Here is an 18,692-nt window from a genome sequence, read left to right on the forward strand (position 1 = left end):
TCCCATTCTGTTACATTATATTCCCCAGATGAGTGCAGTCTTTCTATGACTGTCCCTCTCTTTCTGGTTCATTTCACTTAGCATGATACTTTCCATGTAGGACCACTTGTATGTAAATATCATGACTTTGTCTTTTCTAACAGCTGCATAGTTTTCCACTGTGTAGATGTACCAAGTTTCTTTAACCAGTCATCTGTTCTCAGGCACTCGATTTTTTCCCAAATTTTGGCTATTGTGAATGGTGCAGCAATGAACATAGAAGTGTAGATGTCATTTCGAGTGTACTTTTTTGCCTCTCCGGGATATATTCCCAGTAGTGATATTGCTGGGTCAAATGGGGGGTCAATTTCTAATTTTTTGAAAAACATCTATACTGTTTTCCAAAAGGACTGGACCAGTCGGCATTCCCACCAGCAGTGAAGGAGGGCCCCTTTCTTCCCACATCAAACCAACACCAGTTGCTTTTGTTCTTTTTGATGTGGGCCAGTCTCTGTAGTGTGAGATGATATCTCATTGTTGTTTTGATCTGCATCTCCATGATGATAAGTGATGTAGAGCATTTTCTCATGTGCCTTTTGCCATTTGGATTTCTTCTTTGAGAAAGTTTCTGTTCATTTCGTTGCCCCATTTTTTGATGGGGTTGGATGTTTTCTTCTTGTGGAGTTCAACTAGTACTTTGTCACTGTCACTGTCACTGTCCTCCTGTTGTTCATTGACTTGCTCAAGCGGGCCCAGTAACATTGTGAGACTTGTTACTGTGTTTGGCATATCGAATACATCACAGGTAGTTTGCCAGGCTTTGCCGTGCAGGCAAGATACTCTCGGTAGCTTTCCAGGCTCTCCGAGAGGCTCTCCGAGAGGCTCTCCGAGAGCCCAAAGTAGGCAGAAAGAAAGATCATAAAACTTAGAGCAGAAATCAATGACATGGAAACCAAAGAAACAATCCGAAAGATTAATGAAACCAAGAGCTGGCTCTTCGAAAAAATAAGCAAGATAGATAAACCACTAGCAATACTCACAAAGAAATATAGAGAGAGAACCCTAATAAACTGAATCAGAAATGAGAAGGGGGATATCACAACAGAAACCAAAGAAATTCAAAAGATCATCCGAGATTACTTTGAAAGTCTGTATGCCACGAAACAAGAGAACCTGGAAGAAAGGGATAAATTCCTGGATTCCTATGATCTCCCAAAGCTGAATCAAGAAGATCTAGAGTATCTGAATAGACCTATTAACATCAAGAAAATTGAAACTGTAGTCAAAAGTCTTCCCAAAAACAAACGCCCAGGTACAGATGGATTCACTAGCGAATTTTTCCAAACATTTAAAGAGGACATTTTGCCAGTTCTTCTCAAGATTTTCCAGGAAATTGAAGAAACAGAAACTCTCCCAAACAGTTTCTATGAAGCCCATATCTCTCTAATATCAAAAGTAAACAAAGACACCACAAGAAAAGAAAACTACAGTCTGATATCCCTGATGAACACTGATGTGAAGATTCTCAACAAATTACTAGCAAATAGAATTCAGAACTCATCAAAAAGAGCATACACTACCACCAAGTGGGATTCATCTGGGGGATGCAAGGATGGTTTACATTTGGAAATCAATCAATATAATCCATCATATCAACAAAAAAAGATAAAAACCATATGATTATATCAATAGATGCAGAGAAAGCATTTGACAAGATCCAGCATCCCTTTATGATGAAAACCCTCGGCAAAATGGGTATGGAAGGGACTTTCCTCAATATAGTTAAAGCCATCTACCATAAGCCTACAGCAAGCATCATCCTCAATGAGGAAAAACTGAGAGCCTTCCGTCTAAAATCAGGGACGAGACAAGGATGACCACTCTCTCCACTATTGTTCAACATAGTACTGGAAGTACTTGCAATAGCGGTTAGGCAAGAAAAAGATATTAAGGAATTCAGGTAGGGAAGGAAGAAATCAAGCTCTCACTATTCGCAAATGATATGATATTATACTTAGAGAACCCTAAAACCTCTACCAAGAAACTCTTAGAAACAATAGACTTGTATAGTAAAGTTGAAGACTATAAAACCACAGTACCCAAAAGTCCATGGCCTTCCTATGCACAAATAATGAGAGAAAAGAAAGTGGCTTGAAAAAAAAATCCCATTCACAATTGTGCCCCAGAAAATCAGGTACCTTTCCAGTCAATTCTGCACCAGCTCCCATCTGACTTGCCATGAGAGAAACCCTGTTTTGAGGTTGTATATATAGGTCACTTGTGCCCATTCTGTACCATCATCAACATTAAATCAGGCAATGTGTACTTTGTGAGCGTTTGACTGGCTTCTTTCTCTCCATGTAAGAGTCATCTACTCTTGCTGTATTGGCAGTTTGTTTATTCATTCTCTTGTTAGGTTATTTTTGGTTATTACAGTTTTATTTTATGCACCCACTTTTTTATTGAAAGATTATTGCCATTGCATTGTACGTTTGAGGCATGCAGCTTGTTGATTAAATTTATTTATTACCATATGATTACTACTGGCCAGAGTGATAGCATAGTGGGTAGGACATTTGCCTTGCACATGGCCAACCTGGGTTCAGTTCCTCCGCCCCTCTTGGAGAGCCTGGCAAGCTACCGAGAGTATTCTGCCTGCACCACAAAGCCTGGCAAGCTACCTGTGATATATTCGATATGCCAAAAACAGTAACAACAAGTCTAACAATGGAGATGTTACTAGTGCCTGCTAGAGAAAATCAATGAACAATGGAAGGATAGTGCTATTATTACTTCAGTAGCATTACCTAATATCACTTAACACTTTGCATAATTATTATTTTTTTCCTGTGGTGAGAAAAACGAAAAGTTTAATTTCTTATATAGTGCTGTATGCTTTAATCACTATATTATGCACAAAGCTCCAGAATTTATATTATAGTTGCAACAGTTTTGAGCTATTATAAATAAAACTACCATGAACATTTCTATAAAAGTCTTTTTTTTCTGGACCTGTTTTTATTTCTCTAGGAATGAATTTGGTTGGCCAAAGATATGTGTTTATTTAACTTTATAAGATTCAAAAACCTCAGTTCATAAAGTACTTCCGGGCAAGAAGTTTTTTCTCCTGGTAAATATTTGCCTTGCGTTGTCTTTCTATGCAATAGCTTTGAAATATTTTATCCTCTTTGTCCACATTTCTTCCTTTATCTTAATATTGTCATGCAGTACCATCCATTGATGCTCAGGGCTTACTTCTGACCCTGCTCAATAATCACTCCTGATGGGGCTCAGGAGGCTGGGGATGGAACCCAGGTCAGTCTGGTACAAAGCAAGTGTCCTGCTTTCTGTGTTTCTCTCCATCCCACCAATTTCATCTTGATAGCTAGCTTCTAAATTCTAATAGTAATGTAAAGTGGCAGAACAAAGTATATTATCATCTAGGCATGTAAATTTTTTATTTAATCTGTCCCCCTCATTGAATATTTAAGGTTTTTCTAATTTTACAAATTAAGGCTGCAACAAACATTTGAATATTTATATGACTGTAAACTGATTTTTTAAATTGTAGATTTCAAGAAATGGAATTACTGGATCAAAGAGCTTAAACCTTTTTCAAACATAATCTTATTTCTTCAGTAGTATATTTATATTGTCCCACACAGTGACTGAAAGCTCTCTGAATAGCAGGGAATTTATTTTCTGTAATTCAGTAATTTGTAATTTATTCATTTCAGAAACACCACCTGCTTATTTATATTTTGTCACTCTGTTGAATATATATTTGGGTGTGCTGGGGTTCATGTTTGGCCTGAATTTTTGTTCTTTACTATACTCATATGTGTGTCGCAGGATTTAAACATTTACACATACTCTACTTGGTTTCTCAAGTTGTCTTGTGTCATGGAGATATTTTCAGATATTTTAATAGCAGTGTAAAAGGCGGGACAGAATTTTTAAGACATATCATAAGAGGAAAATATTGAAGACACTATTAAGAAGTGCCAGCTCTCAGAGAGCCTGGCAAGTTACTGAGAGTACCCTACCCGCAAAGCTGAGCCTGGCAAGCTCCTCGTGGCGTATTCAATATGCTAAAAACAGTAACAACAAGTCTCACAATGGAGATGTTACTGGTGCTTGCTCAAGCAAATCGATGAACAACGAAGGACAGTGCTACAGTGCAGTGCAGTTGTCAGAAAAGTGAGTATAAACTTCGTGGAAAATGGTTGAAAATCTCACCTGGCATCTGAATTATACATTTCACAAAGTGTTTTCCTATTTTTCTTTTCATATCATACATAGAGTGAGAAAAATCTAAATAACATGTCAGTTTATACACACATTATTCATTGTGAAATAATGCAGTGCGATGGAGAGAAATCATCTTCTGCACTAATGTGAACGCTGAATCAGGAAAAATATTAAACATAGTTTTTAATTCTTATAGAACTTTTGAGGCAGAAACACTTATTAATCATCTTTGCAGGGGACAAAGGAACACTTCTATAGATCTAACTCTGCAACCACTAGTCTCAGTGAGATGTCTGTGATGTTAAAGTAGTGATGAGGACAGGAAGCCTAGTGATGGGGGATAGTTTACTACATGATTGCCTTTTAGGTGACTTATTGGTGCTTTTAGGTGGCAGGAGCCTATGGTGATACGTTCATTGAGATTCCTTTGAGAGATGAACCACCATATAGTTATTCACAGTGACTGTACCCTCTTTCTTTCCCACTTCATCTTTTTAAATAAAAACTTTCAACATATGCACCTTATTCAGAGATTATCTTTTAAAATAAGCTTTAAATATAACTTCAGTTCCCTGCATGTCAGAATGACTGGTAGATGCACAAATTATAGAGAAAAAAAGAATTAAATGATATAGGTTAAGGTTTCATGTGAAAAATAAAATCTAGCAAAAGCAAGAAAGTGCCTTCAAGTCTCTCCAGTGCTAAAACTATAAACAATTTAGTGACCAAAGGAAAGAAAACTATAATTATTGTTTCTAGGTATTGTAAATATATAACTAGTAGATTAATGTTTAATGGAGTTAATGAAGTAGAGATTTCCACAGCTTTTCCAGGCAGTATTGACAGTTGGGTTTGCAAGATTAAATGATTAGGGACCCCTTTTGCTTTCAGGGATGATAATGATGATGTGTTATCTCATGGTCAGGAGTGAGAGGCAAGGATGTGAAATATGTGAACCATTACTGACCTTTTGGCCCACTACAAGTCAATATGAGAACTAAGATGTATATTGGGATTGGAGACATAGTATGAAGGTAAGTTTAAGACACTTGCCTAGCATGCAACTGTGCTCATAGCCCTGGTTTGACTCCTGAATATGCATATAGTCCCCTAAACCTAGAAACCGGCATAGCCTCTGAGCACAGAGCAGGAGTGGTCCCTGAGTATCTCCTTTTTAATCCGTTAGAGTTTTCAGATGTTTTCAACTATAAATTCTTGGATACTGGGGAAAGCCTGAGCATTGAAGTGTGCTGAGAAAAACTGCTCCTATTTGCATTGAGTAGAGGGTGTGGCCAATGTAGAACTGCATGCTGAACTGTTTCAGATCTTCAAAAAAAATCTTTAAGGCTCGCTTTTATTTTCCTCTTGAGCTTTATTTTTTAATTTAAGTTTTTTGTCTTTAGTTAGGTACCTGGATTTACAAAACTATTCCTAATAGAATATGAGGCATGCAATCTTTCAACCCACCACCAGTGTCAATTCTCCTCCACCAGTTTCCCTAGGTTCCCTCCCACCCCTTAGCCCTTAATAGGTGTATTACCCCTTTTATTACTCTCCTTCCTTGCCTTTATCATTTGTATAATCTAGGGCCCAAGGTAATTTAGGTAGCCCACCCATTTTCTACCTTTCCCTCTTTTATCCTGTTTTTTTTTTATATACCCAGATAAGTGAGATCATCCAGTGTTTGTCCTTCTCACTTATTTCACTTAACAAACTGTCTTCCATTTTTATCCAACTTGCAGTGAGTTACATCATTTTATTATTCTTTGCAGCTTCATTGTATTTCATTATTTATATATACTACACCTTCATTATTCACTCATCTGTTGCTGGACATCTGAGTTTATTCTATATCCTAGCTATTGTGCTAAGTACAGCAATAAGTAATGATGTGCATCTATCCTTTTGACAGAATGTTTTTGTTTCATGGAGGTAAATTACCTAGATCTTTACTCTGTAAACACTACCATCTTCCATGATTTCCCAGCACTGACCCCGGATATTGTCAGCTTTTCATTCCTGCTGGCCATGTCACTCCCTGGTTTAAGTTTCTTAAATGATGTAAAGGTTTTAAACACAGACAAAGACTTTTGCCCTGTCCAGTGGCCCTCTAGATATCTGCATCAAGTCAATTAGGACATTCTAAAGCAGTTCGCTCTCTGGTTATTGTTCCCTACCCTTGGTCACCTTCACTCTCTTTTTTTTTTTAATTTTTAAAAAAATTTTTAGTAGTGAGACATCATGAGGTACAGTTACAGACTTACACATTTTTGTGCTTGGGTTTCAATTATACAATGATCAAATACCCATCCCTCCACCAGTGCCCATTTCCCACCACCACGGATCCCAGTATCCCTCCCACCCCCCATCCCCCTCACCCACCCTACCTCTGTGGCAGGGCATTCCCTTTTGTTCTCTCTCTCTTATTGGGTGTTGACCTTCACTCCCTTTACCCAGAAATCTTCTGCTGAGTCTTTGTCTCCTTTCAGAGATCCTTTAAGGAAGCCTCACCCAAATGCCTGCATCGCCATCTTCAGGTGATACATTGTCTCCTCATCATATCTATGCACCATCATGCCTTCTGTCCTTCTCAAGGGAACTTGGTCAACCTCTGACTTTCTTTGTTGCAACTAACATAGGAGTTCAAATAGTGTTAATTGAATGGAAATTGTTGAGGGGGTGAGTCTTGCTCCCACAGTGTATCCCAGAGGAGTACTTCTATGATAGTTATGTATCTGCTTCTCTCTAGCCTTCTACACTTCCTGGGGAAGAGGAGCCTTGCTTCCAATCCTGACACTGCATGGCTCCCCAGGCATTATGGGGTGTGGCCTTGGAGGTGGCACCAAACAGCTGAAGCAGGGCTGTTCCATAGACCCTGGCATTGAACTGTCCAACCTGGTTCAGCATGGATCTCCAGGAATAATGCCGAGCATTGCTTGAAAAGTACTCCCCCTCCCCCCAGCCCCAAACAGATTCCTGTTAATAGGCAAAATTCTTCTCATTAGTACATAATTGGTCTTGATTCTCTAGAAAGGAAAGAACAAAAATTTAACTTATTCTATCCTTCAGCTAAAATTCCGTAGTAATCAGTTGTATCTGGAAGACTTTGCAAACAATTGCTTGCTCTTAGCTAGTCCAAAGGTCCTAGACCCAGTTCAGGGATACTGATAATGCAACTCTTTGAAAGGGCCCCCTGGCTATACTTTAAAAAATGGCTTCACAGAGGTCAGCCTTTCTTCTCTGTTTATTTTATATACTAGTCCTCAAATGAGACAATAAAACAATGAGCTAAAATATAATAGAAATGACATTTTAAGGTAATTACCTAAAAGAGGCTAATCGAAAATGTGTATTACATATAAAATGAGGATTTTATATTCTCATTTCTTAGCCCCTTGATTTCTTATTTTCCTTTTTATTGCTACTTTACATGCTTATGAATCGAGTAGTAACTTTCATGTTCAATACTTTTTAAAACCAGAAGGAATTTGGCATCTGCACTAGTAGTTAGTCTTCTAATAAACAACCACTTCCTCATTCTTGTACCAAATATCAATTAAAATGATCTTTTAAAATGTTGATTTCTGGGGTTGGAGAATGCAGGGCGCTTGCTGCACATGACAAAACCAGTTTCAATCAGTGGCAACACACACTATCCCTTAAGCCCACCATGAGTGATCCCTGAGTACAAAACCAGGAGTAACCACTGAGCACTGCTGAGTGTCATTCTGAGACCAAAAAAAAGAAAGAAAAAAAGAAAATTTTACTTTCTATCTCATAAGAAATAAGCTTCCAAAGCACAGATTCATCACATCCATAGAGAATGTGAGCAATTTTACTAATCAGATAATATAATTTGATTCCTAACTGCTCTTTGTATATCTAAGATTCTTTCTACCACATAAAAGAATGTTCCTCCATTCACTCTTTGATTGCTGGCACTGAGGCAGGGAAGTATTTGATAGAGTATTTCCCAGGCTCAGTCCCTGGTGGGATTTTGGACCACTTGAAGTTTACCTTCAGAGGTCCCGCAGAGCAAAGCAGAACTTATTGTGGAAAGGAGGCATTTCACTTTCCTGTGTGCATCAAAGTTGACCTCTGGTAGTAGAGAATTAGGCTCTATCTTTTACAGATCTCTCTGTGCCTAAGGTGGATTGGAGCGGTTTTAATTAGGACAGAGGCCCTCATGAATTTTCCTAACTAAATTCCTTTATGGAAGGTGGTGTTTGATGTATGCTTACTTTACATTTGTGACACTGTTTATGTGCATTCCAGAGATCATGAACAAAGGCCACTTGGTTAAAGAAATGTGATAAAAGTGGATGTTTTAAATGACTGCATCAGCTGCTGCTTTTGTAGCACGATGACTTTGTATCTGGTGAAAACCCTTGTGTCATTAATTTGTGTTCAGTGAAACTAATGTGGAGGAAAAAGGCAGCTTAATTAACCATGCCATAAAAGAGTGACATAAATAGACATTTATTTCATCAGTCCAAGGCTTAAAATTTTATATATTAAAAGGAACCCAGGAGCAGAGATAAAGTACAGTTGATAGGTCACTTGCCTTGTGCACTGCCGGCTGGGGTTCATTCCCCAGCATTCCTTATGGTCCCGTGAGCCCTCCAGGAGTGATCCCTGTGTGCAGAGCCAGGAGTGTGCCTGAACACTGCTGGCATAGAATCCAAATCAAACAAAAGGAAGAAAAATAAAATAGAAATAAGTAAAAGAGAACCTGCTTTATATTATACTTTTTTCTGTTTGTTAACCCAAAACTAGTAGTTGCTAGTCACTACCAAAGACTGGTATAAAGAATGGGTATTAAACAACAAATCTATTTATTCACACTTATGGAGGTTAGAAGTTCAAGGTCAAGGTGTTGATTTCATCTGCAACTCTGATCATTTGTGTGCAAATGTCTATCTTCTTCATGCTTTTTTCACACTGTGTGTGTGTGTGTGTGTGTGTGTGTGTGTGTGTGTGTGTGTGTATTCTTCTCACAAGGTCACAAGTCATATTAGATTGGGATATTCCAGTGACTTCATCTAATCGTAATTGCCTCTTAGAGAGACTTTCTCCACATATTGTCTTAGGTACCAGTAGTTAATATTTCAACATTTGAATTTGGGGCAGGCACAATTCAGTCTATAATGTGGCATAAGTCAAGACAACTTGTATTTGGATGCTTCAGTACATCCTCTTCTTTCACATACTTTCAGTTCGAAGTCCCTTTCCTGGATGTTTCCTGGCCTCAATTTTTTAAAACTTTTAAAATCTTATAAAGTAGTTCACAATATTTGACTACATTTAATATTCAAACAACAATCCCACCACCATTACACCTTCCCACCAACGTATTTTGGGTGTTTTCATTCCCTGCCCCAAAGCAGAACCAAAATAATATAATATTTCCCTTTAAGGTTGGTTGCCTTCTACTTTGAATTCCATCAAATGTGGTGCGGTACCCTTGGACTATGGGTAGGGTGTATCTGAGGCTGCATGATCCAAGGAAAGGTTCACTCATGGGTGAAGCTCAGCCCAAGCATGGCCGCGGTTGAGTTTTGGAGGTTTTCAGCTGCCAGGGCTGAGTCCCTTGGGGAGGGGTGGTGTCTCACCCATTCTTGGCTTCTAATTTGGAGACCAAGAGGACTATTGAGTGTAAGAATGGTGTCCAAGTTCAGAATAAACCAGGATCAAAATCGGAGCTTAACATTCCTCTTTGAGGGACTGTTGTGAAATTTTTTTTTTCCCACTGTGATTGTCCTTCCACTTGGTGTCATTAAAGAAAAAAAAAAAGACTAAATTCTCAGTGTGAAAGTTGACCTGAATTTGATGAGCATGATGTTGAAATAATTACTACTTGTTGAGGTAAGTAGTTGGCAAAACTGGATTATTACTAGTTTTCCTTTGCTTGGGAATTTGCCTTTCTTTTTCCTTGTATTCTATATAAGTTGACATAGAGGTTAGCACACACACAGAAATCTTGATCCTGAGCAATTTGCAGCAGAGATGGCCCAGAACTTTGCAATAGGCCTTTTTCACTGGGCCACTCCAGACAGGGCAGGTGCGGTCTCTGTGCCTGCCCTCTAAGAGCTCCAGCAGTCGCCATTTTCTAGAAGCCAGCAGGAAGCACCAGGTACAAATCACTGGTAAATCCCAAGTCTCGTGGACAGGGGAGAAGTGGGCCTTCCTTCCCCCCTTCCCAATGGGACACAGAGATGACACCACATCTGCCCACCGTCCACTTAAGCTCCCACATGGCCACGATCCAGAGACACACACAGAAATCTTGGACCCGAGCAACTTGTGGCAGCGATTTCTTCAGACCCTAATTATTAAAATCTTAGAATTCCTAGAGCGTGTGGCTGCTTTTGCAGCTGTACAACATTATAGTATATCCGTAACAAGCAATACAAAACACATTGTCTAGCAATTGTATTTTTGGCAGGTATGAGGGGTGGTAGGACTGGTCTCAAAATATTGAAGGTAACTAAAGTAGAGAAAGAATAACTTTGAAAATTGTCTGACACAAGGCAGGGGGAGATATAGATTATCTGGGGATGGGGGATACTGGGGAGTTTGGTGGTGGAAAATGCACTGGTGAAGGGATGGTTGTTTTATGACCGTATGATCGAAGTTCAAACATGAAATTTTTGTTACTGTATTTCACAGTGAATTAATAAAAAAGAAAAAAAAAGAATGAAATAGGCTCCTAGGAGAAAGGGAGAAAGTGAGTCTAATTCCTGTATTAGAGAGAGTGTAGTTACACTAATTGGCAAACATGAGTCAATTCTTGTTTGGGAGATGGTTTGGGCAAAACATGAAAAATAAAAACCCAACATAAAAAAAAGTTGTCATAGATAGAGGTTAGGGAAACACATTTGCTTGTGTTCACAGGCCCTATGATGAACGTTAACAGTAACTCCCGCATAAGAACAACATGACTGTAAGAAATGGAAGAGGTAATTATTCTGTAGAGCTGTAATCACTCCAGTCAAACATCTTGCATTACCCCTGACAATGTTACATCAACATTAAAGGTAAAGGCCCTCCCGTTGATCGTCGATTTGCTTGAGCGGGCCCAGTAACGTCTCCATTGGAGACTTTGTTGTTACTGTGTCTGGCATATCAAATACGTCACGGGGAGCTTGCCAGGCTCTGCTGTGCGGGCGAGATACTCTTGGTAGCTTGCCGGGCTCTCCGAGAGGGGCAGAGGAATCGAACTCGGGTTCGGCCGTCTTGGCCGCTTTGTAAGGCGAACGCCCTACCACTGTGCTATCGCTCCAGCCCTCAATAATTCTTGTCTCTTGCATACTTTCATCCCTTTGCTCCTGCTCATCCTAAGTTGTTAGGATAGATACTGATTATTGCAACCATTGGCAATACTCTGGCTTTGGTAGGAACCTGGTGTCCAAGTCAAGGTAGGAAATTCTTTTAGTATTTCAGAAAGAAAAAATTAGAGACATTAGGGGGGTGTGTGTGTGGACATTCTTGAAAGTTAAGGACTCTAAAGTGAGACTCTTCACTTACTTAGCCCTCAGTATTTTGTCTTTTAATTTCTTTTGGCATCAGTCTCTAAATGTGTGAAATGGAAACAATAACTTGAAACCCATGGGGTTGTTTTTAATAAAAGAAAATTATATATACATAAGCCTGAATATGAATAAAGTAAAACCCTATTTGTTCCAGACCAGAGCAACAGCAGAGAAGATACAGCATGTGTCTTACCTGAATTCAATCCCGGGCACCACAAATGGTCACTCAGACCCTGCTAAGAGTAAGCCCTAAGCACTGAGCCCTGAGAACCTCTGCATATGGCCCCAAAATAAAACCACCAAAAACACAAACAAACAAAAACTATTCCTTTCATTTTCAGATGTGGATTTAATTGATAAGCTGGTTCTATATTTTTAAACATGAATACTTCATTTCAGATCCAAGATTGAATAAGAGATCACAGTTTTCTAATCTTTCTCACTACTAAAACTGAGAATGCTACTTTTCTTTGTAGGTTGAAGAAAGGAAAATAGCACACAAACATGGGTAGTCAAAATACCACTCTATCAGTATAGTTAGGACAAGTTAAATCTAGCTGGGGAACATTTCTTATAGGTGACAGAGTTGTTCTAATGAGATGCAATTTCATTTTCTGGGAATAATTCAATAGCTGAATGTAAATTATTTGTTTTATGGTGGGTTGATTTTAAGGTAATATTGTGTTCCTTGAATAAGAAAAGCTAAAACCAAAACCTTAAAAATGCGGAGTGGGTATGGCGTTTGCCTTGCATGTGGCCAAACTGGGTTCAATCCCTGGCATCCCATATGGTCCCCTGAGCAGCACCAGGAGTAATTTCTGAGCGCAGAGCCAGGAGTAACCCCTGAGCATCGCCAGGTGTGACCTCCCCCCAAAACGCCGAGGGAATTAAGACCCTCTTCAGTACTGGCACATGTGTTCATGCATACAAACATACACACATAAATCTAATGTGCATAAACACTTATATACATGCATTATATATGTCATTATATGTTAAAAATAAAAGGGACTTTGATTTAAAAAAAATTTATCTATGTCAATTTGAATAGCAGTTGACATAGAAAAAGTATCTTCATCTTCTTGTTGCTTGCAACCCGATCTGAGTGAGAAATCTAAGTTTACAATTAGAAAAAAAACACTTGCTCAGGATGATGAATAAAAGAAGGCGATAACAGTTTTACTATAGTCTTAACAATTCGGAAAACATTTGAGGTCTTGTATTTATCTCACAAGAACTATATTTTAATATAAGGTTGTGTGAGTGGGGAGCTAGTGCAAAAAGCTGTATTGCATGCTTTGTTTGTGTGAGGTTTACGCAATTTAGGGGGTTAACATTCCAGCACCAGATGATCCCCCGAGCCCCAGTGGGATGGCCCAGGTGACTCCCAGCACTACTGAGCCGTGCAGTGCCACATCTTTGTGCCCTGAACTCTGTGTGTGTGTGTGTGTGTGTGTGTTTCTGTGTTAATCTCTTCTTACAGAGTCACAAATCATATTCGAGTGACTTCATCTAATCTTAATTACCCCCTTGGAGACACTTTCTCAAAATATTGGAGAAATTTATTTTGTGAAATGGAAATAATTACTGAAATGCAAATTAATAACTTTGAAATATTACTTAGAAATGCTGCTGTACCATTTTGCTTGGTGTAGTCTCTGGCAAGTAGGGCCCTTCCAAAAATAATAATTTTATTTTGGTTTCTTTGGGGGGGAGGGGCCATACCCATGATGCTCAGTGCTTACTTCTGGCTCTGCTGTCAGCAGTCACTCCTGGCAGTGCTCGGGGACTATATGGGATTTGGGCGAACTTCCTGGGTCAGCTGCATGCAAGGCAAGCACCTTGCCTCCTGTACCATCTTTCTGGCCCCCAGATTTTTAAATAAAAAAAAGTTGTGCCCAAATCATTCTGACAAATTTATGAGACTCTATTGCTCCCTATTCTCACCAGATTGTGGTAGTGTTGTTGTTTGTGATTTTTATTCACAATGGTAAGCATTGAAGGGGACTGATTTTTATTCTCATATTTGTCTCAAAATCACCATGAGAAATACAGTTAACACTGTTATTAATGTAAAATAATGTGGCTATTATCATTCAGACTCCAGATGGAGAAAGACACTGAAAATCAGAGAACACATTATGCGAATATCAATCCAATTAATAATTGTAACAGATTTCTTTGTGTATACTTTCTGAGTTTGTTTTGAAAACAAGTATCAGCAGGATACTTTAACAAGGCATATTTCTGATTAACATGTATAAGTAGTTATATTCAAAAGCAGTAAGAGATGTTGGCAATCACGGTACAACAATTCTCTGAAAGAGGCACTTGGATTTTGAGTAGTTCTTTTGATTCCCAGTTAACATTTGTGGGGGGTTTGTTTCATTTAGGTCTTTCGAGTGGCCTATGTCATCATCAAAGCTGCTAATGCACCCCGACCTGGGAACTGGATTTTGGAGCGTTCTCTGGATGGCATCAACTTCAGCCCCTGGCAGTATTATGCAATCAGTGACACTGAGTGTTTGACCCGCTACAATATTCCTCCACGACAGGGACCACCTACCTACAAAGCTGATGATGAAGTGATCTGCACTTCCTATTACTCCAAACTGGTGCCCCTGGAGCATGGAGAGGTACCATGCAGTGCTGTTTCCCCTCAGCTTCCATTTCACATGTTCAGATAACATCATCAGAGCCAACCTAGAGAAGGGAAAAATCAGTCCTTTTAGACTGCAGGGCTCACGAATAACCATGTGGCTATATTTAAGGCATCGTTGAGAATTGTCTATTGAGGTTCAATGTCATCATCAATGTATTTTGCTTTTTTGACTTCTTCACTGCAAGGTCTCTTTGTCTCACACTGCGGTGATTTAATAATTCCATCAGGGTTTCCTGGGAGACTCTTTCTTGGACCCTAGACCAAGAACAATCATTGAAATATTTAAGAGAGCTAACATGTCTCTAGAAATACATTCCTAATCTACTCTTTGAAGTTTTCCTTCTCTTTACGTTGTTGAGGGATGATGGCTGAAGTATCTCAGCTCAGTGCTCAGTTTTCGGAGACTGTACAGACTTGGTCAAAGTCGGAGTGTGACTCACAGCTGTTCTCAATGAGATAAACTCCCCAAAGTTCTCTTCACAGCAGGAATTCTGTACCAAATCCTGCCATTTGTTTTAAGAGCAGAGATTATAAAGTGGCCAAGTATTACAAGTCTTCTTGGCACTCCTTAATCACTCTTCCTGGTCTCTTTTTGGCATTTAGAATGTATTTCAGAGAAGTTGTAGCCTAATGATACCTTTGAAAATGCCCTTACCACACAGAGAAGAGGTCCTGTTGAAAGATTTACAGGCACATCTAAGACACTGGAATGGGTACCTTCAATACATTGAAGCTGTACTCTGAGCATGATGTTCTCAAGTAGTAACAAACATTTGTGCAGATTCTGCAAGAACCTAGTTGCTAGGTTTGTTTTTTTAATAGATTATATAAAGATTATGTCCTGAACAACTAGGATTTTGTGCATGCATAAAATGGACATTTGTTTATTTCAATGTCTTCATTCCATAGATTCATACATCTCTAATCAATGGCAGACCAAGTGCTGATGATCTTTCACCCAAGTTGTTGGAATTTACTTCTGCACGATATATCCGCCTTCGCTTACAACGCATTCGAACCCTAAATGCAGATCTCATGACCCTCAGCCACCATGACCCTAAAGAGCTGGACCCGATTGTCACAAGACGAGTATGTTTATAACAATGCCCAACCTGTTTATGACTTGTGAGAAGTTTACTTTAGTTAGAGGGAAATAGACTTTTCCTTTTGTTTATGCCCCTTTCCTTACTTTATTAAAGATTGTCATATATACTTTGAAAGAAATGCTCCTTGTGAGCTAATTGATGGTCTGGCATCATAAGAGCCCTCACTCCCAGCACATACTGAAGTGCTGTTATGTAGTGAACATAAAGAACATGAATTTTTAATTTATTGATCTGGCTTCAGTTCTGATCTTTCACAAGTAAGGGTTGGTTTTTATAGTATTTTGTCTTGTTTCACTTAAAAAAGGAATGGTATTTGAGATATAAGTTACCTTTATGAATATGTACAAATTTTAAGTAAATAGTTACTATTCAAGGCTTGTATTTACATTTTCAAATTCTTTGGGTAAACTGGGGTTTAATTACTGAATTATAGGATAGCTGAATGCTTCTTTTTAAAAATTTGCTAATCTTTATTGGAAGTAGTGTAATATTTTCCAGTTGAGCTAGGATGGCTGTTAATTAATCTTTCGTTGTTAGGTTCTTCATAGGTTGCCTTTATTGGGCTTAAGAAGTTCTCCTTTACTTCTGGTTTGCTAAAATGGTGTTGTATTTGGCAAAATGCTTTACGCAAATAAGATCAAATGATTTTTCTCCTTTGTTCTGTTAATAGAGTGATTTATATTTGTTGACTTTTGTATGTTAAACTAAGTTTGCTTCCTTGAAAAACAGATCTTATTTTGTCATGATCATCCTTTTTATGTAGTGCTTTATTTAAGTTAGCACTATTCCTTAGGGTTTTTAGTAACATGATTTTGATCATGCCACCTTGGTTTGAAGTTCATACCAGTGTGAAATTCTTTTAGACTCCTCTGTTTCTGTTGATGAATTGATTTGAACACTATTTATTTTGATTGAACACAAAGATTCTTTCATATAAAATAAACGTGTCTAGTTGTTTTTCCAATTGTCAATAATAATAGCATATTCATTATTGTACCAACTTCTGCTCATTGAAATAGAAAAGATTTTTAATTTGTGTTTATATACTCTTTCTTTAGTATTACTATTCAATCAAAGACATTTCCGTTGGAGGGATGTGTATTTGCTATGGTCATGCAAGTAGCTGTCCTTGGGATGAAACAACAAAGGTGAGTTCTTGTATTTCTTTCATGTATTACTACAACTTCGGAATAGCAGGTATAACTTTAATGTTTGCATTACTTCTTCATTGGAAGGTATGTTTTAAGAAGATTTTCACATAATTAACTAGTTTCATTTTTTTTTTTTTGGGTCATACCTGGCAACACACAGGGGTTACTCCTGGGTCTGCACTCAGGAATTACTCCTGGTGGTGCTCAAGGGGCCATAATATGGGATACTGGGAATTGAACCCATGTTGGCCACTTGCAAGGCAAATAAATGCCCTACCTGCTGGGCTATTGCTTTAGCCCCTGCTGGGCTATCGCTCTAGCCCCCTAACTAGCTTCATTTTATAAACAATTTTATTTTTCTTTGTTTAAGAATTTCTTTCAAGTTAAATTTCTTATTCTGGATTTCTTTGAAAAAAGAGATGTGATATAAACTTTGCCATTTAAAAATATATAATTCAATGGCCATGGGCACTTTGAAGCTCTTGTATGGGGATCCAAACAAATATTTTAATATATGTCATAATTATTTTGTTTTTTAAAAGAACAGTTCACCAACTCTCACTTTTTCTCTCATTTTTGCAATACTAAATCAAGATAAAATAAAATCTGTTATAGCATAATAAGCGAATAATATATTTTTATATAATTCATGTGAAGTTATTTATTATATTTTCCTCAATTTTACCTCAAACAGGAATGTTGTCCTATTGATGCTGAGAAATATATAGATGAATATCAAGAAATTTTTTTAATAGGGTCATCTGAGTACTTAAAGTTTATGTATGTTTTTTAAAATGTTCTTGTTAATTAATTCATATTTTAGGTTTTCTCAATTAACTTTTTAAAGAGGTCATATGTATACATTTTTCTCTAAAAACTGCACACCCTATATTCTCACCTGTAAAGTCCTAGTATGCATTTGGCTGTCAAATATTTCTTTTTAAAATAAAATTTTAAAAAATATACAGAAAAAATTTGGGGTAAAATGTTGCTTTCCTCATTGTGTAGAAACTGCAGTGTCTGTGTGAGCATAACACCTGTGGGGAGAACTGCAATCTCTGTTGCCCTGGATTCCACCAGCAGCCCTGGAGACCTGGGACCCTTTCATCTGGGAACACATGTGAAGGTAAGTTCTCTGAGAAATTAATGCATTGATTAAGTTAATAAATCTGTATTAAATTAAATACAAATTAATAAATAATGACTATATAGGGATTGAGTAGTAAATTCAAAAATATACATCTAGGTCTCAATATTTAAATTGTAGTACAGTAACACGCAGCTTTGGGAGCTGTTTGGCTATCTCAGGAAAAAAGTTCTACACTAATTGCAAAAATTGTTATACTCCAATACCCTTAGTATATAAAACTGTGAAACCTCCCAAAGTTTAACTACTGCGTGAAAAGTATATATTTTTCTCTCTTCCCATCCTTCCTATTTTAAAAACTATTTCCCATTTTGTTCCCCCTGAAATTTGTTGCCAATACAGATTATAATAGGAACAGAGTTCTTCCCTCCGATGAATTTCTTACATAGAACTAACTTAATTTCATTTGTATTAGTAATGTATAGTGAAAGAAAAGGCCCCCTCCCGTTGATCGTCGATTTGCTCGAGCGGGCCCAGTAATGTCTCCATTGGAGACTTTGTTGTTACTGTGTTTGGCATATCGAATACTCTCGGTAGCTTGCCGGGCTCTCCGAACCTTTTTATATCAGTAATAGAAAATGTTGTTTTAAAAACACTAATATTTGGGACTGGAGAGCGAGTATAGCAAAGCAGAATGTTTGCCTTGCATGCAGCTGACCTGGGTTCGATCCCTGGTATCTTATATGGTCCCCTGAGTCCTGCTGGTAGTAATCTCCATGCACAGAGCCAGGAGTAAGCCCTGAGCACTGCTGGGTGTGTCAAAAAAATTAAAAAGCCAATAAAACACTAACTTTTAGTTATGAATATAAGCTAATTTAAATAGCCACCTATTTATGGAAATCTTTGTTGTTGGCAGTCTTATAA

At 38.0% G+C, this 18,692-nt stretch overlaps 1 protein-coding gene across 1 annotated transcript in view; it reads left to right on the forward strand.

The window, feature by feature from the left end:
- The window catches only part of LAMA1 (laminin subunit alpha 1), a 123,179-nt gene that overhangs the window by 10,413 nt on the left and 94,074 nt on the right, over positions 1-18,692 (forward strand). Inside the window, exons 4-7 of the mRNA XM_056138436.1 lie at positions 14,156-14,398; positions 15,334-15,513; positions 16,589-16,678; positions 17,690-17,807. Coding sequence (XP_055994411.1) covers positions 14,156-14,398; positions 15,334-15,513; positions 16,589-16,678; positions 17,690-17,807 — 631 coding nt within the window. The remainder of the gene's footprint in view (positions 1-14,155; positions 14,399-15,333; positions 15,514-16,588; positions 16,679-17,689; positions 17,808-18,692) is intronic.

This window comes from Sorex fumeus, unplaced genomic scaffold (assembly GCF_029834395.1).
Source record: "Sorex fumeus unplaced genomic scaffold, SorFum_2.1 ptg000128l, whole genome shotgun sequence".
Classification (NCBI taxonomy): Eukaryota; Metazoa; Chordata; class Mammalia; order Eulipotyphla; family Soricidae; genus Sorex; species Sorex fumeus.